General features: G+C 38.6%; 1 protein-coding gene across 2 annotated transcripts in view; it reads right to left on the bottom strand.

The window, feature by feature from the left end:
* Window positions 1-222: 222 nt before the first annotated feature.
* Window positions 223-24,147, bottom strand: part of COX16 (cytochrome c oxidase assembly factor COX16) — a 52,730-nt gene continuing 28,805 nt past the window's right edge. Inside the window, exons 3-4 of one of the 2 annotated variants that reach the window (XM_087746451.1) lie at window positions 15,992-16,054; window positions 1,473-1,849 (exon numbers count right to left, since the gene is read on the bottom strand). In XM_087746451.1, coding sequence (XP_087602577.1) covers window positions 1,733-1,849; window positions 15,992-16,054 — 180 coding nt within the window. In that variant the 3' untranslated portion in view covers window positions 1,473-1,732. Of the gene's footprint in view, window positions 1,850-15,991; window positions 16,055-24,147 lie in introns of both variants that reach the window. The other variant, XM_087746452.1, reaches the window with a different exon arrangement.

Genomic DNA, 24,147 nt, shown 5'->3' with positions numbered 1-24,147 from the left:
ACGCAGTTTTAATTACTCCTTATTTGTCCTATTTTATATATTATTTGCCTAAGAATGTTGTTTTATCTTTTAGGTAAAACTAATGACAAAACAATGAAACCGATTTCCTTCTTGTCTAGGTCTAGCACAGTTTAATACCTCCATATTCTAGTTTTTCCGTTGTTTCCCAAAGGCATTTATGATTACCTCACTCTTGTATTGCTCCTCTTGTTCCTCTCCTGATTGGTTTAATTTGTTAGTACATTTATTTAGAACCAAAGATTTATATGATATTGAACAGGAAAACATACAAACACATGGCTCCAGCCTTGTTCCAGATAACATGCAACACTTTCTGACCGTCTTTGCAACTCTATGAGAAGAAAACATGCAAAAACATGACAAAGATATTTCATGTAATGCTTTATGAATTGCTTTACAACTCTTAAAAATCAGTGTTGATTCTTCTTCCTGAGAGACTGGACCTCATCACTGAGAGACTGAAGAAAATTAAGTGCTGAGGGAAGATTTACATGAGGACAACGAAGCTACCCTAAATAAAGTGTCCAAAAGGACATTTAGATTGCATTTGACACGTCTTGCAGAGAGGAATAAGTCCACACCTCTTCCAAAGACAGTTCCAAAAGGATTTACATGTAGGTGTCACTGAATGCTTTGAAACTAGAATCCACTGTTAACCTGTGCTCTACTATTCCATTTCCATGAAGAGGAGTTTTACAAGTCTGTTGTAACACCTTATCAAAAGCTTCATTTAATCTGAAAAATTGACTAGATGCTTCTTCATTGAGCTGTCTCAGCAGAAGGGTCCTGAATGTTAGCATGGTTTCCTCTAACAGTAAACATTTAGCACACAAAGACAAATATAAAAAGACAAGCATTTCAGAAGAATTCATCAAAAGATAAAAAATTTCTGTGCACGTGCACAAATATACATGTAATAATACATGCAAGATGAGCTTTGCCACTACACAGTGGTTCAAGAAGATTCTGCTACAATACTTGCTCACAGAGAAACGGGACAGCTCTTAGTGAGGAAGAATTCTTCCAACTTAAGCTGAGCAGTTCCAGTGCAAAGGTCCTGCCTGCACGAAGGTATCAATAAACTAATTACAAAAATCTAACCGTGGCTAAACAAATGTTATTTGACCAATTACCAGCTGACACTCTGTATGTGCCTCTGTACAGTCAAGTTCCTGGAAATGAAACACAAGAATATTATTTAGCCAAAAATGGACTCACTGTTCTGAACAGCTCATATGTCTGTGGAGTCCCTTCCAAGCTTAAGAGCCTCAAGTCATGCAGGGGGTCCCTGAAGTAGCATTTATCTGGTCACACACATCTAGATGACAGCACTGTTGTTCTCATTAGGACAACAACTTCTGGTACTGACAAGTGACTCCTGAAATGTTATTCCTTGCTGAAGCATCTCAGTTTTGAACGACAGGGATTGAAAAACAATGGGATATTCTCAGTAGAATAAACAGCTATTTTTTTAATTGAGAATTCATATATACAGCCTGTGGAACTCTGTGCAAATGGATGCAAATGAAGAGCTTCATATAATACAATGCCTTTTGGATTGATCTCACAGTTACTTATATATACACCAGCATGAATTGCTCAGTGCAGTGCCCCCCTCCCATGTCTGTTCCTGACACTGCATTAAAAAATAAGACAGTCCAGCCTGAGACTTTTTTTTTTTTTGCAGTGGCACCAAAGTAGGCTTGCTCAGTCACTCTGTCTTGAGACGGAGAGCCTCCCGCCGTTGCTTCTGAACGGTCCTGGAATCTTCCCACAGACTGGGTCCTCTGATGTTCTCCCATTTATCCAAGTCAGACTTTTCCAGCTTCTGCAGATAAACAGCAAAAATAACAGCGTCACCTTGACAGCCCCACAATTTAAAGTACGTATTATTCTAAATTGTTTTCTTTTTGCAAAAGAAACTCAGTATCACTATTGGATTGATGAACTTTCATCTACCCTGCAAGAGAAGTTCAACAACAAGGAAAAAAAATTTGGGAGTTATCCATATAGCTACGTAAATGACTAGAGTGGGCATTACTGCATCTGCCTATCAAAAGATAAATAACATGTAGGACAGGAAGCACTATAGCATCTGAACACAACTGAAGATATCTTGTATTCACTTTTTCTTTCTTCTCTCACCTTGTTTTCTGCATCTGTTCTTCAACTGTAAGTCTGCCAAGTACTGAAGTAGTAGGAGTGATAAGCATTGGTATAGCTCAAACAGAAGATTAGTAATTAGTGACCTGAAGTATCCTGTCAGCACAGATACAAAGCATACTGGAAAAGATGAATTATCTAGCACAAACAGAGACAGTAACAGCGCAATCCCCTTCAACGCATGTGGTTTTAACTTGAGAGAGGTATGCGGTGCTTTCTGCTGCCTAGTTTCTCATGGCACTCAACCATCACAGATAGGTCTCTCGCTAAGTCATACATGAGATATGCTACCTGGCTGAACTGTCAGACACTTAAAAACTATCTAGATTTTAATTACCTCCTTGCCTATTCCTATCATCCCCACTCAGAAGTACCAATGACTGCAGTGTTTATCTAGCCTTAGAGGTGCACAAAAATGAAGAACAGATGCCCTTCTGACCTCACCTACCAAGTGCTGCAGTTGAAGACGACAAACATATACTGCATTTTCACAGTCCCACTGGCAGGGACATAGAAGTCCCTTCCCAGCAGACACAGACCTAAAGTCTCACATACCAGCCTGCAGTCTGGAACCGTAAATCAGACACGACGGGGCTCTGCCAACAGGAGACTGAAGGAGGGGGTCTGCACCACTGCCAGAAACACGGCTATTCTGCATGCTGCTGAAGAGGGCAACACCACATACCATTAATGATATGTACCGCAGTGGGATTTAAACCTCTGATTTGCGATCAGGGCCTCATCTCAGCAAATGCTGTAAAAATACACCAGAAAATACTTAACCCTGCCCTGAGCCTGTGGTCTAACTTGCCTGCCATCAATCATCCAAATAAATGGCAAATACTGAGGGACTCGAATAATAGTCGCAGAATAATTCAACAGCTAGAACAGAACAGACCTGCTGCTATTAGTTCATGTTACGTAAAAGTTTTCTGCCACTTCTACAATTGAGGAAATTGCATTGAGGTTAGTCAGATATCAAAAGAAATTAGGCAACATTCAACAGAAGATATATGAGGACACATGCACAAACACAGCAGACTTTCACAAGGTAGGAGCAACTGAATTTTTTATGCAGTGGAGTTGGCATAGGTCTTTCTGAAGAATTGTCTTCACTACTTTATACATCTTATGATTAGCGGGTGCTTCATTTCAACTGGAAGGGATCTGAGCTGACATGGAAGGAGGGGGAAGGAGGGAAGGTACCCATCATCCCACACAGCAGCAACTATCCACTCTGACTGCAAATTCAGACTTTAACATCTGATTCTAATGGAAGCTTCAAGGAAACGACACTGAAAATAACCCTGTGCTTTAACAGAAGCGAAGCATGCTGATTTTATTAAACACAAAGGTACCACACAGCTGTGAGGATCTAAACTATTCCCAAAGGTGCTCAGCTCCTAAAGTCTGAACAAGAATCAACATTTAAAATACATACAAGAAAACATGTGGTATCTAAAGATAGGCTACATAAAGAAGTCTATCAAAAGAGACATGCATACTGGAGATCCTTACCAAAAGTTCACATTAATCTGCCCCTGAAATTTCCCAAAGGCTTTTCCAAGAGGAGGTTTATCCAAAACGGAAAATATTTCAAAACTATACAATCTAAACAAACCACTAAAAGAAAGTGTTTTGGCAGTTTCCAATAGAAAGCACAAAGGTACCTGGAAAACATACTGAGATATACTGACAGAATAAAACAACCAAGGGTTATGTACAGTAAATGGCATTGCCTCAAACTACAGAACAGATGAGATCTATTGACAGAGTTAATTTTTGTCAATTAAAATATAAAGAATTAAAGATTCTAATGAATACATAGAGAGACTGTATTTTTATTTTTTATTCTCATTATACTTATAGGGATCATTAATGTTTTGTGTCATGTATAATGATTGTGTTTGGTACCTTGCTGCAATTCAAGAAGAAAGCACCTTCCTTACTGGCACATCACAGTATCTGCAAAAATGAGTAGTTTACGGGACAGGTATCTGTTCAGTCATCAGAAGGCAGCATGATTAGACAATCCAATTTTCTAAACTGATGCTGTCAAGTTTTGAAAGAATAGAGGACTCCTGTTGCACGTGGATAAGCATAAGAAGGAGTATCACCAGTGAAATGGGACCTGAAAATCTGTTCTGCAATGCTTTCCTACTGTATAGCTATTTTCACATGTATCCACCTGTGCTGGTTCTGACTGGGATAGAGTTAATTTTCTTCACAGTAGCTAGTATGGGGCTATGGTTTGGATTTGTGCTGAAAACAGTGTTGATAATACAGGGATGTTTTCATCACTGCTGAGCAGTGCTTACACAGAGTCAAGGCCTTTTCTGCTTCTCACCCCACCCCACCAGCGAGCAGGCTGGGGGTGCACAAGAAGCTGGGAGGGGACACAGCTGGGACAGCTGACCCCGACTGACCAAAGGGATATCCCACACCATATGACGTCATGCTCAGCGTATAAAGCTGGGGGAAGAAGAAGGGAAGGTGGGACGTTCTGAGTGATGGCATTTGTCTTCCCAAGTAACTGTTATGTGTGATGGAGCCCTGCTTTCCTGGAGATGGCTGAACACCTGCCTGCTGAGGGGAAGCAGTGAATGAATTCCTTGTTTTGCTCTGCTTGCACGTGTGGCTTTTGCTTTCCCTATTAAACTGTCTTTATCTCAACCCACGAGTTTTCTCACTTTTACTCTTCCGATTCTCTCCCCCATCCCATTGGGGGGAGTGAGCGAGCGGCTGTGTGGTGCTTGGCTGCCAGCCGGGGTTAGACCACAGCACTACCTCACATACAACTAAATAAAACCTAACCTTTTTGCTTGGTCACTGACACGAAAATTCTTACAGCAGCAGCACCTGAGAATAAATGGCTACATTAGATGTAGGCCAATGTAGGCTACATTTTAAATGAATCTGAGTGCCGAGAATAAGACAAAACTGACAGTCCTTCTATTGATTAGGTGCAGCACAAGCTGCGAAGTTACACAGCTCCTTCAGATTGCCTGAGCTGCACAGCAAGAGTTCAGGCAAGCAGCTAGTTCTGCTCCCAAGCAGCTAGTTCTGCTCAACCTCCTTCATTCAAACTGGTTGGACCTTTTTAATTTCTGTCTTTATTTCTCTTTTTTCTTTTTAGCCACCTGGACTCTGCCCACTTAACTTCATGGAGATATCACATAAAGATGGTAAAGTACTTCCAGCTTTTACTAAATTGAAATCCACATGAACTGTCAGTCTAAAAACCAAAAAGCTTTTTCTCCCAATTTAAATATACTAAATAGTCAATCATTGGAGACTACAATGAAATGTAATCAGATCAGACCAGCACCACTATTCCTGCTTGTCTCAAATAGCCCAAAGGATATTGAAAATTAGCTGTTTAAAGTAGGATCAGCGTAGTCCATTAAATTTACTGATTCACTTCCTAAATCAGCTGAACTGCCTTTTAAAAGTAGGGGACTGACAGAAGCTGTAAATTCAAGAAAAAAATGCAGCTATGCAGACAGGCACAGTGAACAACAACAAAAAAACCCTGTTAAACTGCTTGCCACACACTTGACTTTTAAGACTTTTGTTAAACAGCTTGCCTGGTGCAAAGGTACCGATAAGGATGTAAAGAGACCTTCACTTCTTAATTGCTGGTTCAAATGCCTGGCTTGATATTAAGTAAAAGCCATAATCCTCTGTCAGCCTTAAAATAAAATAAAATTTAAAAAAAAGAGTTTGAATTCTACTCTTGCAGGATAGTTTTCATGCCACAACAAACAAATCGAAATCTGCAGAAATTCATTTAGAGCTATCGGTGCTCAGGCTGAGTTAATTCAGGGTGGTCACTTGCAAAAAATGTTCAGCTTTAGTCTCTGTTTCCCACATGTGAAAGGAGGGATAAGAAAATCCTTTTTATTTTACAGCTTGATGCGACAGATTCTGTGATGAGCGCCACAGAAAGAAATTACTCTAATTCAGAGAGACAATTATTTCCCATCATTATAGTAAGCAAACCCATTTGCAGATAAAAGATGAGCCAGGGAAGAATATCCTCATGGCTGAAAGAAATGCATTAAACGAGTCTGTTTTTGCAAGGGTGTCAAAACAGCTTGAAGACCATAAAAGATATATTGAGGAACTCTATGATGATGTATAGATGCAGAGGTACAGAATTAAGGCTAACACTGAATCTGCTGTCTTGTGCATGACTGAAAATCTTAACTTTATCATCACATTGTTGGGGTTTTTTTTAATTGTCTTTTTTACAACTCTTACCCAGAGAGAGCCACCTTTTTGACATCTAATTTTCTCAATATAAACTTGGTGTTACTTACTTTGTTTAGGATGTGACATAATTTAATATCTGTGATTAGTGATTTAATAATTTGTGATTTAATAGCACATGATTAGTGATTTAATCCTCAGATTAAAAAGAACTATTTTTTCCAACTAGAGAATGTTTAGGTTTTATGTTATTAGTATACAAGCAAGCCAGCAAGCAGCACGCTACGGCCCGAATAAGGGGCTTGTTCATTAAGGGAAGAAATGGCGGGGTTTTTTTGCATGTAAGCATCCAGAGAGCTGCTTCTCTTTTTGGCCTTGCTGAAGACTGGCAAAAAACGCAATGATGAAATCAACAGAGGTTTTGTTGCTAACTTCATTGGGAACCAGTATCATTCATCTATGGCACAACTAATTAACCTACAGTGAACTGGTTTAAGAGACTTTCCTCATAGGTTATTTTCCCTTTAATTATGCCAATTCAGCACTATGTGGGGCTGTGCCCCAATCAGAAAAAATGAAATAGATTAGGAAAACAAATACATACTGTTTATGAATGAATCCTATTTAAGTATAAGACTATGCAAACACTTGAACTGGCACAGCTGAAGGAATCATTGGGCAGAGAGAGAACAGAAACATCTTTAGGTGGCTATGTTGTAAAAGATGCGTACCAAGGAACAGCACCATCAATTTGTCTGTGCATTATTTTCCCAATTTGAAGAATGAGAACAGGACTTGCCTCCATCTCAGAGGTGTCACAGAGTTTAATTGAAGTTTGCAGAGTGCTCTCATATTTTTCTTTGAAGACGTTATAGTAATACAAATTAGTCAGTAAACTAAAGAATTATAGCACTTCGTTAAAACTACATGATTACACAGCCTGGAATTTTTAAAATAACACAAAATAACATTAGGCAGATAGACTTCCATCTAGGAATTAGGGTTTGCCATGATTTCCTCCCAACTGACAAGCAGTTTCCCTTCTTAAAATGAAGAATGTCTTAAAAGTCACATTAAATCTCAGAGGATAACCCAGTGCCATTTATGCATTACACCTGCAGATCACCCAAGATGGACTTCTTGGTCCAAAGGATTCACAAGTTCTATGGGTAAAGTCAAGAGAACTCATACATGGATCATTTACTTTCACCTTATCTTCTTTTCTTGAGCAAAAATGTAACTCTGAAACATCCAACACAAAGAATAGTATGAGTGCAATAGTACACCTTCAAGATCAAACACCCAGAATTCAGCAAATTCCACTTTTAATTAAGCAATGAAGTAAATTTAGGATAGTTTTCATTTCCCTTGTATATGCAAATTTTATCAAGCTATGGTTAATGTGCCCCAGAAAGAGAAGTGGTGCTTATTAAGGTTTATCTCTGAATTTACAGCTTGGGAGACCTAGCCAAGTTAATAGGGCCAAGGAATTTCCCAATTTTGAGTGCTTGATCTTGCCAACTTTATATCATAATAAACTTCGTAAAGGTATGTCCTTGTTACTGCAGCAGAACCCTCTAGAAGAGGAGCAGCCAGGGACAAGACTTTTGGGATGTTTGCAGGCTCTGTTTCAACGACATAAAGGTGAGCTTGGCTGAAGGGGATGTGTAATCTTTTACAGTGCAGGAGTGCAGTAAGAGCAAAAAATGACAGTTCTGTGGCTGGTAGGAAGAGCATATGGATTTCCACAGCATGTCCCTGCCTGGAGCACACAAAAGCCTCCTGACACCACAGAAAAGGTTTATTTCAAACATCTTGCTAGGACTAGGAATACTTGGAAGTGTGGACAATTTGCCTCTGTCCTGACCTCAGTTAGTTCAGGTAACATTCACACAGAGTTAGTGTAGTTTAGGACTTTTGTGTTTTATCTATACTTTCCTGCTCATTTTCCACTCATGTCTCTTCCAGAACTTGCTTGTCAATTTATATGCTGAAACAGAATGCTTTTCTCTGTGCAGAAACTATAGTTTTGGCTAAATGTTAACAGAGCAACTTCAATCCTTTCAACCATAGTTTTTTCAGTGACATCAACGGCTACTGTTTGACTTGTGCTGTTGGACAAATTTCTCATAGGAAAAAACAATCCTCCTGTTTCTTCTCTATGGCTAACATCCCCTGTCTATTCGACGAGGATAGTAATATGAGTGCTAGTCCCCTGCTATATTGCCAGTGACCGTAAAGCTACTTCTCAGCAATACTTCTGAATGTACAGTACGCAAATAAATTGTGAATAAATCTACCTTTCATTCTATCAGAACCAACAGGTCTTCAAAATCAAAACAGAAAGACTTCTATCTGTGAAGGATCAAGGCACCTATCCAAATTTTTACAAGAATGAAGAGGAAGTTTTAGAAGGTAAGGTCTGTGGTCCTTCTATGGTTGGAGGGTATTTTGATTTTGAATTGCATCATGCTTAAAGACTCTTATTTTCATGTTAGAGCTGTAAAATGGCACAGCAGAACACTGGCTCTCCAATGACTTGCTGGGAAAATGCCATGAACAAGATGGAGTATTACATATTGAATTGCCAACAGCATTTCCCTCAGCCTCTGAACTTCTCAGTGATGTCTCCCAGCTATACTTAGGCAAAACTCAAGCCTTACCAGATGTATGATGAAGTCAGGGGTTGAAACTTTTCCATTCAACTTTTAAAAGTTTGATTATTTAGTTAAAAAGCATGCCAAATCCATGGTCAGTCTCCACCATCATCTCGCATCTCATTTTTCCGTTTGATCAGTAAGCCTCTTAGGACAGACAGTGACCCACTCTCTGACACTAACTTGTTACTGCAGAGTACATTTGTACCGTATAGTTTGAGCATTAAATAAAGACGGGTAACAATAACTTGAGAAGCAGGGAATGTGCGAGAACTGTATAACAATCTTTTAAAGCATTTCAAATTTAGCCTGAGTGTCCACGTGGGCATCATCTGGAAGTACGCTGGCAGTCACAGAGTATTCCAGATAGTGTTTATGAAATAGGCCAAAAAAAAGGAAAAAGCTAAGCAAAACAAACAGGAGGATATTCTTGCAAAAAGCCACTTTGCCTCCTTGCTGAGAGAAAAGCTTCCTTCGAAACTATCTGTTTTGCTGCATCCTCTTAAGAGGCAGCCAGTGAGAGGAATGTACACAGCCTCAGCTGTGTAGCTGAATTCCGATACACTACACTAAAGTTACTTCAGAGATATTTCATGCCAAAGATCTAGCAATTTCCCACTGGGGGCCCATTAGTATGACAGAAGTGCTTAACATTTCCACCTAGTCAGCTGCATAAGAAAATGTTCCCAATACTGCCTGGTAGAAGCTAGCAGCATCCCTTAGGACAATAAATGAAACAATTCAGCCATGCTGTGTGGATGCCACTTTCCCTACTCAAACTTTTTTTTTTTTTTTTTTTTGTGACTGAGACAGCACATGGTGCTGGCCCTGACATGGTAAGAGTTGGTCAGTTCCTCTGGTTAATTCCAGAGGAAATTACCCAAAAAAAGCATACAGGGAGCACAAGCTGGTACAAAGGATTCTATTTGGGAGAGAGGAGAAAGGTGAGGAGAAGAGATTATTTATAACAGGCATTTGTACATCCCGACCATGTTTGCTGTCGGATTGCACTGTTAACTGCCTCACTTCATTTTCCATCTATGAGAAATCAGTGTCTTCTTATGGGATAAGAAAAGCGCAAATGCAACAGACGTGAAAGAAACAGTTCACAGTAAAGGAAAATACTGTGCAAAGAGATATGTTATGAACATGACCAGGAAAGAATTTACAGGACTATTTAATAGAGATGAATTCTAGAAATAAGACCAGTAAAAAGCGATACCCTGTGAACTTTCCTCTGGAGGCTAAATATCTGTCTTCCTGCAAGAAGGCTTTTCCACCAGAACTCTTCCTGTGCCATACTCATCATCAAATTTCACCTTCTTGTGTTTCTTTGATCACATTTTGAACTATGGCAGACAAGACTTTTGAGATGTCAATAAGAAAAGGAGCAAACTATAGCTTGGTTATGGACTATACACCCATTCAGAATAAAATGCCTAGCACAAACTATTTCAACTAAAATCCTTTCCCTGTCTTACCCATGGCAGTTTCCATTAATGATAAACTAACACCACTTTCTCCTTCTCTACCAAACATTAAGTGGTAAAGACTCACAGCGAAATAAAAACTCTCAAGACCATTTTAGATGTGAATAAACTGAAATGCAAGAAACTCCGCTCATCCCAGACACAACCTGGAGGACAGTCGGAATCTAATGGCTAGGCTGGACAACATACCGACAAAGAAGAGAGCATGGAAGGGACAGAGTGACCAAAGGGAGAAAGAAGAATATCTCAGCCTCATTTAGTGTCACAACAGTCAATAAGGACGGATTTTTTTTCCCAACATCTTTGTCATCTCTCAAACAGCTCAAGGTATTTAGCCACTAGTATCTTCACAGACACTGAAGTAAATCAATTCAATACGCTAATCTGTTAATTCTTAAACAGCAGCAAAATCGGTAATCATCTAGTACTGATAATGGCAGCAACAAGATACTTGCAGATTTCAACTACTGGCATCCAGGAATTATCTTCCTTCTAGAGTAATCCTCATGTCCACACACTTTGATGCATCTATTTAATACTATAAATTACTATGTTACTACACTGTCCCTTCCTGGAAAAATGTTTCATCCATTCTGCTGGCACTACAATCCCTGAAGTTAAGTCAAATGAGCATTAAGTGGCTTGAATCTTTTTTAGAAGAGCTTACTCAAACTCTTCTTTTACTCTGAAGACAATAAATATACAGGTTATATTCCCAAGCCACCTCTCCATATACCTGCTTTTACTTTTTGAACTGTCCTGAATAAACTTTTTAATACTACAATTACAATACTTTTGCTGTAATTCTCAGGACAAACAGTTACACAACGTTTGTCCAGAGCTAATGTTGACCTTTTGTGATTTATCAAATTATGAGGAACAAAAACTGCTCAATATTCATATACTTTAAGCCAAGAAAGCAGCATTCTCTAGACTGACTATTCATAGACCAGCATATTCCCTCACTTATCCCATGCTGAGCCCAATAGCTTGCAACCAGTTGAAGGAAAACTTTTTAAAGTTTTACAGTTTTGATACTCTGAAAGACAGAGAACTCCTTTTTCTTGCTGTTGTGTTCAAATGATGTTCCCATCTATTAATAATGGACCTTACTTCTAATTTTAGTATCTTTGCAGCAATAAAAAAAAAAAAATCTTCAATAGCTAGCACTTTCTTCTTATGAAGGTATTTATATATAACTAATATTCTTTTTGGTACCTTTAAAAAGATTTACTTTTTAAAGTTTCTTCTCAGGCATTTTCTCAAGCCCTAACTTAATATATTCAGCCTGTTTTACAACCTATCCCATTTTTAAAGTCCTGGTCAAAACGTGGACACCAGAAGGAGATCCAGTATTTTGGTAACATCCTCATCAGTGCCACACTCAGAAGTAAAATCACCTCTTCCTACCATCTACCATTCCTGTTTAGGTTCATAAAGACTGAATTAGCTCTTTGTGCCACAGCATCACAGTAGAAGATCAATCTGAATTATTTATTCACTGACATCTAAATCTTTTCCAGAGTTGCTGCTTTCCATAATGCAGTCCACTCTGGCCTGCATTTCCAGTTTTTTAAACAAATAACTTTGGCTACTTTAAAGAGTACTTTGCTCATTTAATGGGCCCAGCTTATCAAGTAGTATGAACAGCTCTCTGTCCTTGCCTTGCCACACTTTTATTATTTCAATACTTTAGTGTCACTTGCACATCAGTAGTGATTTTACAATTTCTTTCATATCACTGAAAAATGTACTCAATATTGCCCAGATATGTCCCTCATCTCACAGAACACTTAAAAATATCACCTTCCTGCCCAGTGACGATTCCCAGAGAACCATCATTCCCAGACTGAGATTTTCAGAAGCCACCGAAGTCTTCCAAGCATTTTCTTGGAACTGGGCTATAAACCGTCAGAGCCTCACAGATATTAACAACATCTTGTTTGGTTATGAGGAGGTTTGGAAGTACATCCCTTGTCTCTTCTGATTTGAATACAAAGGACTTTTTCCTCTAAAAGAAATACAAATATATTTTTTTTACTGTTGCTACTTTGCCAACGTGGTTACTCATAATTTTACATCCTCGTTATTTTAGTCTTAGTTTGCTGCAACACCATCCTCTTACCCATATCCTTGTCAGCTTACTTATCAGACAACTCTCTGACATCCTTAGCGTCTTCTAACAATCTTCTCTGCTTTATAACTTCTCATTTACTGTTTCCATAGCAATCCTTCACATTTTTTATTTATTGTGATATTATTTTCCTCTGCCTTCAATTGCCACCGGTTCCCATTGGATATCACATATTTGATTCAAACTTAACTGATTTTTCCATTGTAAAATGTTAATAAATTCTTCTTAAAGATGTTTTTATTTTCTTGAAAAACCCTAAACAACAATTCTTTATTTTGGGGTCTGATGTAACTGGCTCAGGCCACATTTTTTAGTGTGTAATAGACCATTAATTTCACAGAAGTACAGAAACCAAGCGCTAGAATAAGGAATGTTATTTTGAGATTGCATTTAAACCAATGAAAAGGAACGTACTGTGATTGTTAAACATCCACAAGAATGTTTTTCACTCATCACACTAATCAGTTTTTTATCTCCTCTTTCAAACAATGTTCTTGTGCTTTCAAATACAATTCTCTAGGCTTTTGTCACAGGTCAAACACTTGACATTTTTTTTACAGTGTGTTCTACAAGGCCCAGCTCAGCAGCAGAACTACATTCACATTAGTACCAGTGTCGCTAGTGGACAGAGCCATGATTTATCAGGCAAAGGGGAGCAGCAAGGACTAATTGGCCATATGAGGACACGTAAGCGTGTGAGAGGAATGCATAAACAATGGAGAACACAGACAAAGGTAGCTTGCTCCTCCGGCATGTCCCAAGGCACAAGAGAAATGGCGTTATTAACAGATCTGAGATATAAGAAATGCAATACAAATTACACATGCAAATTCTTTCTTCCTCAAAATAGCATCCTGGCCAGAAACACTCCTATATGAAATAAAGTACATTTTGTATAGTTTGAGAAGATATAATGTAGTAAATTAGGTGGTCAGAAAATGTCTGTATGTTAACTTCCTCACAGTAAATTGATTAAACCTGTGATTACAGCTTTTTTCATCACCACCACCACATTGGAGACAAAATGCAGACTTCAACATGTTTGAAATATTGGAAATGTCTTTATCTTTTGCAATATGCCCATAAAGGTGTATGCTTATAGCAGAAATTATGACATTCTAAAATAATTCAGTATGCATTCAATATGTACATTTCTGTAAGGACAAGAAGATATTTTTAAAAGTCTTAGGGAGGGCCAATAGAAATTTGCATGCATCAGGCAACCATGCTTCAAAAGAGCTGGCTTGGTATCCTCAGTAACAGCTGCAGATACAATGCTAATAATATTGTAAAATAAGGCTTTACATATCAAAGCAGCAACTTTTTTTTTTTTTTAACTGCCCTTGATCTCTTATTATACCATATTTAGTAACAGCCACCAGTCTAATCCTCCAATGTGACCTATATATAGAATTAGAAGATGTTCTTAAGAGCTGTATTTTGGACAAGTAAAAAAAATAAAGGGGAAAAAAAAATCACCAAAAACCCCCTAGCCTGGAACATACAGGGTCCACAGAAAACTGCTCTCCTAAATGTCTGCTGTAACTCAGTCACTGGTTAGATTTTGTCCACCAGAATACAGAGGTAACGTTGATTAAAATTGTCACACACTGTGTAGAGCCTGTGAAGTGTGTGCGTGAATGTTGGTAGTTCCACAAGTTTCACTGAAGCAAGAAATGAATATGCCTAGTGCGTGCAAGTTGGTGCCCACAGTAAAGCATACATTGAGATCAGAGTTCAAAACAATAATCGGAATCTATTTTCACTATGTGGAAATGCAAATCCATTTGTTTTGTTGAACTGGTCTGCCCTCTATAAGACTCAAACACTACTTTGGAAGAATTTCGGCCTGGAAATTCTCTGCAGTGTAGATTAAGAAAAAAATAACATTGCTTCTGTCATTTCTGTCCATCAGGAAGGAGACTCATTACCCAAGTAGGCTTGTAATATGTTGTTATGCTAGTTGTATTTTATTACCATTGATTTATCCATAAAGCTAATGCAATTATGGCCATTTAAATATTATCCTTCAACTATTTACTTATCTTCTGGAAAGAAAGCAAGACATCTCTGAAAATAGATCAGTTGATTTTGAGGTTAGGTAGTGAGTTAAACAGAGATATGTGGTTCTTTCTACTGCTTGTAGTTCTTCCACATAAATAAATCAGAGCAGCCTTACTGTATATTCTATGGAAAGTGAGAGACACAATAATCCCAGAGGCAATCAGAACTTAATGGATTTGTATGTTTTGAGTTTCCATTGGAGCTTTCCATATGTACTCAGGGATCAAATCTTTTTATTCTCTACATCATAAAACACAGTTCTTTGTAGCAGTGGGACGGCCCAAAACTGTTTGCAATAATAGTGAAACACTATCACAAACCTGGCAGGTAGGCAGATATTCTGTGAAATTAGGCATGTAAAAATACAAAAGGTAAGTTTTATTTTTATTTCAGACAAATCACAAAAGAGTAATATAACAGAAAGGTTTTATTAGCAAGACCATGTACTGCCATTTGGACACCTAAGTATGAGAGCTATGGGTGCAATCAAGCTCTTCAAAGGCTTGTGTAAAAAAAGAAAACCTGTGTTCAGCATGAAGACCATAGAGATAGATAAAATGTTAGCTGGACATTTGATCCAAGTCATTTTAAAACATTAAAAATTGTCTTGAATAGTTTTATCCTTTATTTCTGGATGCAGGGAGGCTTTATCCAGTTTTCCTAATGTGGCTTTTTGCAGGCCTGAAGATTTATGAAACTCTGGATATCAAACTGGCCAAAACAGCCATTTTGGAGCCCAGTAATGTTTGAAGAAAATGCATTGTTGAGGAAAGAGTGAAATATTTCTCTGCAAATTTTTCTGAAGCAGTGAAAAAGGAACGGCAGTTGTTTGAAAGACACCTAAGTTTCAGAAGCAAGAAATAACAGAAAGCACATCAAGCACATTGTTCTGTAATTTGGTCTAAAGATCATCAAAACTCATGCAACAGAAGTGTTGACATATACGTATACACATTCCATCTAAGGTCAACATCAGCTCTACATTTATAGACTAGGTTAACCACAGAAACAGTGGAATTTATTTCTATCACTGTACTTGGCACCTGGACATCAAAGTAAAGCTGTGTTCAGAAAGAAGCACTGCGTGTTCAAAAGCCTTTCTTTACATAAAACCTTGTTTTTATTGGACATCAGTGAGTCAAAGGCAGATGGCTGATCTAATTTTAGTTAGGGACAGATACAACCCACCAGCGGCCAGGGTAATCAAGGGTAGCCAAGGTTATGAGCCCTAAGCAACAAATTTATTTTACCTCATATTCAGATTCCAGTGTCACAGTGTTCTGTTTTAACTTTTCTTTCAAAGCTGGATCAACCTGCAAGACAAACAAGAATACAGCAAAAATGTTTGCTTTCAAGAATTTTTTTTAAAGAAATCTTAACCTCAAAGAAACTAAATATTGGTACATGCAAACCCTCCTCTCCTCTAAATGAGTTTATGTGCTGTTCGTTCAGATACCAGGATGAGGAACACAGCACAAGAATTGGGCTGAAAAGAGACAGGTCAACGGCCAAACTTTTCAAGTCAAAAAGGAAGCACATTTGTAACTGGCACTAAAATTGCATTACCTTAGATACTTAAATCTGTAACTGTTTAGTTTGAAACTGTCAAACTAAAGCCTTAAACAAATGAAACAAGAAAGACCAAGAAAAAGAAAATTGTGATCACATTACATATTTTACTCCTGAATGTTGTGTTCAGTGAATAGGTATGCAATATATTCTGGTTTTCAAAGTCTAAGCACGAGTCAAACTTCCAATTTTCTGGTGAACACACAGCTCTTTCCTAGTTTTGATTCTGTACTGACAATGCTGGTGATTCCTGCCACCTTTCAGAGAAGTTTGTTCAAAGAACAAATCTAAGAACAGAAATGTCAGTGAATCATAGCACGCGTGTTCCATGTTTTAACGTCTTCTGAGCCCAGAAGTTACGCTCATCCCTCCCTTTGCTAAGTAACATCTGTCTCCCACAGGCCTAAGAATAGAAGCAAAGGGGAAAAAGAAAATTAGCATTCTTCATGCTTAGAGAAAGTGTTTTATGTTCTCCTCAAACAGACATCAGCCACATATGCGGTAGTCAGACACAGTCTTTAGGCTAATCAATTAAAATATCAAATAAATCTACCATGAGAAAACATTCTCATTTTCAGACCTTAAATACAACCAGTGTTAAACAAACCAGATGTGTAAGGAGACTGGTTACGTGTTTAGTTCTACATCCATGGTACAGTAGTCCAACTATGACTAGTTCAGTGAAGAAAAGTTGTTATTCTTAATTTGTTTCTTCTTGATTTGAATGAAAAGGGCTCAGTTACCCTCATCAGCACCAACCTCAAATGTCTATAAGCAGTCTAGAAAAGAAAAAGGAAGCAACACAAGTTATAGAATTTGCCTGGTCAATGAGAAGATCCACTGTCAGATTCTGCCCCAACACAAGCTCCTGATCCTCAGAGGTACTTAAAATACACACCTACTAACTCTATTGATGGGAATTGCTCTGAGGAATTTCCCTGGGCCGTAATGTTCCCCTTGATTACAGACACTGCCTGCTAGTTAGTATGCAGCCTGTGAGACCTCAGTTCCTAAGGATGCTCAGACAGGCGAGTCTAACACCATCTGTGCATGGCCAGAGGTTTGATTTCCCTATCTGATCAGAGATCTGGCCATAGGAATACATGCATTTTCAACCTCCAAACTCATTACACTTGGGAACTAAGCCAAAACATCTAAAATGGTTAAAGTTTGTACAGGATACAGCTCCCCCGTTCTTTGTAATAAAAAAAAATCCCTTGTAGAACAAGGTACCGTCTCTGCACTGGCCCTCTACATCAAATAAAAAATGAAATTCTCCATCTCTGCCTTGGCATTCAAGGCCTCCATAGAACTGCCCCTCATTAAAGATGGATTGCCTCTCTCCTTCTGTGACCACGACCTCCAACAACAGCCATGCTTCATTAGAACAACGAACCCATCCATCACGTGCAGAAACACAAACTCTTTGGGCAGCCAGACAGGCTTTGGAGCTTGCTTTCACAGAGGTAAGAGTGATCGTGGACCTCACTGTTATTCAGAACTAAATGCAAACACTATTTGTTATGCTTGGTGTTCTTTCAACACATGTATGGACAAGGGGAAATAAATCTTACAGCAAGTAAAGAAGCAAGAAAGTTTTATTTCCTCCTATGTTTTCCCTTCATTTAATAATAAGGCACCCAAGACAACGTAGTTAGAGCAGCATTTTTACTTAATTAACCACAGCGAGAATTTAACTTACAAAGACAGCTCAATATGCCCATTATAAAATTTTATTTTAGCGTGTTTGTTTAATGTGTGGTGTTTGCATGGCCACATTTGTGTAAGGTAAAGGGAAACAAGCAGTGAAGTTACTGCTGCTTCTCCTCCCTTCCAGACCCTTCTGTCCTCAGACTTCCTCGTGTATTTGTTCTCCTCTGCTTGCATGAAGGGAGACGACTAGCTGAAACTCAGACACAGCATCCCAACACTCACAACTGTTTGATACTGTAGTTTTAATATTGACAAAAATGCAGAAATTAAGGAGGCTAGTTGAAATTTCTCAGGAAAAAGTTACCCTGTAAATGAGAAATGAAGAGAAACTGCTTCTTCATTAGAAGCAGGAATTTTATTCAGCAAATTAACTTACCAAAAAAAGAGAAGTTAAACCCTGTTTTGAGGGCAAACTATACACACGTTTTGACAAGCTCTTAATATTTAACATTCAGGCACGTGAAAGACTTAAGTCCACTCTGCAGATCATGTTACTTTGCTCGAAGTTCCACAAAAAGAAAGGGGGGGACCAAGTATGTATTTCCTCTTATCTTTACCTTTTTTGTTCCCTACATAATTACCCATGTAGAATAATTGAAACATACTTGACTCTGCATAGAAATTGAGTCATCTGCATGTTCGAAAGCCCTGGTTGCAAACCCCTGCTTTTCAGTTGCCAAATGGAGACAGACAGGTTACAAATTGTTTTCAGAACCAATACGGCAGTTGAGAAAAAGTGTATTATAAAGTTCTGTTTCCACGGTGTTTGTACCATGCTGCACTGTCTTTGCAACATCACAAGAACAAAAAAAGGAAAACAGAACAGTGCTGTTTTCATTCTGAAAAGGCAGATAAACATCAATACGAGCGACGATCACAGATCATAACCAGGGAACACTTAAAATGTGGGCAGAGCCAGGAAAGTGCCCGTGCCAAAGCGGTAGCTCCTTTATATTACACATCTGCCACAAGATCCAAACACAAACACATACGTTTTGCTTCCACGATGACTGCTATGCCAAAACGCATACTGCCAAACGAGCTAGAAGTATTCAGCTATGTACCGGCAAATGAATCATCAGCTAAATTATGAATACAAATCTCTATTAGTAAATACGATGGAGGCGGCAGACAAAACCCAAATGCCGTAACAGCCTGGCAGTGCCCTCTGCACCATTATTTAGGAGGCAGGAACGAACAGAAAATGATATCCCGTTACACTAGAGGACTCCTTCTTGTCAGGCATAATCTCAGATGCTTCTTTAAGATCCATTTAAATTCAGGCTTTGTCTCTAAATATGGAATTCAAAGATGTGTGGACTTATAATCACAGCATAACTTCATATTAAATTCTTACTGAAAAACTATTGAAATACTTGATGCAAGTATTCAGACAGCTTTCATGAGATGCTGTCTGCAAGGCTTCAAAACCAATACTGTAAATACCATTTTTCAAGGCTTTACTATTTTTTTTTCTGAGCTATGGTTTTTTTTCCCCCCTATGTAGTGCTTGCAGCCAAAATGAATGAAACATTCTCAGAGTATTTTGCACTATACAGGCTTATTTCATATTACATCAATTCAATGTGCAAGGGCAGGTATATAGACAAATCTCAAAAAAGGTTTAAGAGCAAAGTTTTCAAAACAGAATTTTGTCCCATTTCACATTCCACTGTTCTTTCAGATTTACCTTTGCTTAACTTCAAAAGGTTCCCAAAGATACAGACTTTAAAAAAAAATTCTTAGGTGGCTAAAAATAATAGGGGTTAAGCACAAAAATATTCTTAGAAGTCGTAGTAGGCAACTATTTAATGCTCTAAGTACCTAAAAATCTTTTAAAATGTGGCTGCCACATCTCATTTTAAGGCTGACATTTCGGTTTTTAAATTAAAACCTAGATGGAATTTCTAGGTGGAAAAAAAGGTGCACCTTGGGGTGCAGACAAGGGGCGTTGCTTCAGAACAAACCAGGAATACCTGGTGCTTGCAGCCCCTACCAAACCAGGGACTCTTGGGGTGCACTGTGATAAACTGTTGGCCTCTCTATGCTTGTTTCAGTAAAGGGAAATTTTTGTTTGTGACACAAATATTTCTGGTACAGTTATAAACCTAAATGTGCTGCTACTAAAAAAATTCTCTAGCTAACAATTTTGCACTGATCCTCAGTGACCACAGTTCATTTCAGTTCAGAAGCAAATAATACAGACAGAGAGCAACTGTGAAATTTGTGAATGTCACTAACTTTACCTCCAGGATATGGAAAGGACAGCTCTTCCACAAAGGAACCCAAAGAACGCCATCACTATCCCCTTTTGACGTTCAGAGGGCTGGAACACCTCTCCTATGAGGACAGGCTGAGAGAGGTGGGGTTGTTCAGCCTGGAGAAGGGAAGGTTCCAGGGAGACCTTATTGCAGCCTTTCAGTACTTAAAGGGGGCTTATAACAAAGATGGGGACAGACTTTTTAGTAGGGCCTGCTGCGATACGACAAGGGGTAATGGTTTTAAACTAAAAGAGGGTAGATTTAGATTAGATATAAGGAAGAAATTTTTTACAATGAGTGTGGTGAAACACTGGAACAGGTTGCCCAGAGAGGTGGTAGATGCCCCATCCCTGGAAACATTCAAGGTCAGGCTGGATGGGGCTCTGAGCAACCTGATCTAGTTGAAGATGTGCCTGCTCATTGCAGGGGGGTTGGACTAGATGACCTTTAAAGGTCCTTTCCAACCCAAACTGTTTTATGATTCTATGAAACACAGGAATACAAAACAGATTAGCAGTGTCGCTCCTGTTCAGCACTCAGAGAGGAGAAGCAAGTTGTTTCATGTTCTAATTTTCAGGGTAGCATCCCAGTCGTCCACAATACATATATGCCTGGATCTGTAATTTAAATAGTCCATTTTCACAAGCAGTCTCTATCTCAGCTATAACCATTAGTATTTATTTGTCCACTTACTATTTGTGGCCATGGGTTTTAGCGCAAACCAAGTCTCAAATATATTACATCTTCTAAAATTAAGGGTTCAATTAATACACAAGGAAACTGTCAGGACACAGCCATGTCATGAGAAGAGGACTGTGCTTTTAAGAGTCTCCTCTCACACAAGTCAGTGCAGTAAGTTGTATACTTGTGTCCAGAGACTGGCATGTATTGACCAAATGTTTGTATGCTAAAGTCTTACAAAACTTTCCCTCTAGCAAGCATTTCCAAAAGGTGGTAAAAGATTTCTAGTGGTTTCTAACCTAACACTAGTTAGTTATTTTTGCTAAAACATGAGTATCCTTTCCTACCCTATCCTCCACAAAATAATATTCCACTGAGAAAGATTTCAGCTTTTACTTTGGAAACGGGGAAGGACGTTGAATGTAATGAACATGAATTAAGCTTTTTTCTTTTTATCTGCTCACAGCAGCATAAATAGATGGGGGACAATTCTCCTGAAGTATCCACAACACAGACAGTCCACAAAATGACCGTTTATATGAAATTCTTAATTTTGTTCTTCCCACCCATTTTTTAAACTTAGAATAAACCAGAACCACTAGTTCTGGCTCTCCCAATAGAGTATCTTCTTCGAAAACATTTATCATATGCCTAACTCCTCTAAATGGAAAATCAGCAATCTTGCGTGCATAAGTCAACTTTAATCTTCCTTGAGAAGAAAAGACTCCCATAAATTGTTACAAAAGTCTGTGTCATAAATATCCCAAATTGTGGTTTATGAGCAGAGTGAGAAGCTATGGACAAGAAAGGATAAATCCCAGAACTCAGGAAACACAGTATAAACTACAGTCAAGCTGAGCACCGTTCTACTTAAGGAATTAAAGGAACAAAGCTTGTAAAGGTTGTAAAGCACAAGAAAGGTTGTACTCATGCCAAACTCTTTGGCACACAGTCTTTGGTAACAGAGAAGGGCAAGGCAAAACATATCATTTTGTGCAACTTCATTCACAACATCCTTTAACTACATTATTTATAATATTTAAACATGAAAAACACTTAGGTAAGGCTACTGCATACACTTGGATAGGAATACTTCTGAACACTGGGGAGACAGCCGAGACTAGATGCAAAACCTGGCTTTGTGTCCTTTGACCCCTTCTTAAGATCTGCATAGAACACAAACAGTTAAACAAAAAAAATATTTCATCCAGCCTCTGACAGAAATCAATGCAGACATTTCCAAAGGAGCAATATAAAATCTTATTACAGCAGCAGTTCCCAGAGTTACGGTACACGGTGCACCTGTGATCTCTCAAAATCCAAATCTTCTACTTGCTTCCAGATGGATCAAAAAAAGACCTACAATCCCAAACTCTGGACCATACATTTTCACATGATAATGCCATTGGAAATGCAAGTTATTAAGTTAAAGGCTAATATGACAACCAAACCATCCCATACTTCAGCAAGCACTTAAGCATATCTAGATTTCCCATATATAAGGTCATCAAAACTAACAAGGGTTCTACAGCTTTCAGTTCTGAGAAGAATGTACTCAAGCATTTAATCAATGATTTGTATGCTTTCGTATCCACCTTGATTTGCAGGTGCACATTTATTTATTTGATTTATAAAACATAAATTAGTGCCTTAAACCTTGGCTCTGAGTATGCTACCATAAATTTCATTTCACAGTAAAATTCAGTGCACAAACTGTTCCTTCCGATATAAAATAAAATATTCCAATAGAGAAAAAAACCCACATCTCTGGAACTAACAACAAGACTCTTGATGTTTTTGAAAGGTCCCTGCAAGGAAAAGCAAATTTTGCTGCATGCATACAGATGAGCCAGTGTGAAGTATAGACCCAACCACACCTCTCACCTTAAAGTCAGAATGGCAGAGCTCTCCAATACAGGATCTCAAGGCTGGGCTTTGCTATGTTTTGATTGCCCTGCAACCCAATAGTACAAAGGGAGGAACTTGCTAAGTATGCTGTGCAGTTTTTCCCAAATTTCCTTTATACTTTCTTCCAAACAAGAAACAAAAGTATAAGACCTCCCAGGTGAACTGGATAGAACATGCTGAAAATCTATGCTGCAAATTATGCAAGAAAGGCAAGGGTGGTTCAGCCTGAGTTACTGTCAGAGGATTTAATGCATCACAGAAAGGGGTGAAAAGTAAGGTAGTAACACATTCTTTCCTGTGGGCCAAAATGTGGACCACTGGCCACAAAGAAGATTCTTAGCCTGGAACAAGAGTTGCAGAATTTGCTGAGTCAGCCATCACGAAACATGGACAGAGAAAACAGCAAGAGGAATAAGAAAAACATTAAAAGACAATTTCCCCAGGTGCCTTGTAAAGCCTCTTTAGCATGCTATACCTGTCCTGCTACAGCCACTTAAACCTCATGAAGTACAGGACATAAACTAAACACCCTTAAGTTATTGGTTCAGAAAAAGGAAATGTTACGTAAAGCAGTACTTAAAAAGTTCCGTTTCTTCACCTCAAAGCATGGGTATAATTTATGAAAAATTAATGAAATCTATTAAAAGATTTTAAGTTCTTAAATATCGGTTTCATCATCCCTTAACTTACATGCGAGCTCTTTGCAACGATTTAACAAACCTCTCAAAATTCCTTAAAACGTGTCTGCTGTTAATATATATATTTGACATATACATTTTCAAATGCATTTTCTGCATATTTCAGTTAACCCATCACCATGTTATTCAGTTAATGTTAGTACAGCATTAACCAATGTATGCAAAAGGAAAGTCCAATTCTAATGTGAAAAATGTCAAACTCCTGCATTCAGAATCATAGAATGGCTTTAGGTTGGAAAAGACTTTCAAGAGCATCGAGTCCAACCGTTAACCTAGCACTGCCAAGTCCACCACTAAACCATGTCCCTAAGCACCACATCTACCCGTCTTTTAAATACCTCCAGGGATGGGGACTCAACCACTGCCCTGGGCAGCCTCTTCCAGTGCCTGACAACCCTTTTGGTGAAGAAGTTTTTCCTAATATCCAACCTAAACCTCCCCTGGCGCAGCTTGAGGCCGTTTCCTCTTGTCCTATTGCTTGTTACTTGGGAGAAGAGACCGACCCCCACCTCGCTACAGCCTCCTTTCCGGTAGTTGTAGAGAGCAATAAGGTCTCCCCTCAGACTCCTCTTCTCC

This window comes from Nipponia nippon, unplaced genomic scaffold (genome assembly GCF_047370975.1).
Source record: "Nipponia nippon isolate SJK-2023a ecotype South Korea unplaced genomic scaffold, ASM4737097v1 scaffold_10, whole genome shotgun sequence".
Classification (NCBI taxonomy): Eukaryota; Metazoa; Chordata; class Aves; order Pelecaniformes; family Threskiornithidae; genus Nipponia; species Nipponia nippon.
Note: the sequence above shows the minus strand (reverse complement) of the source record. Positions and strands in the feature narration are given on the sequence as shown.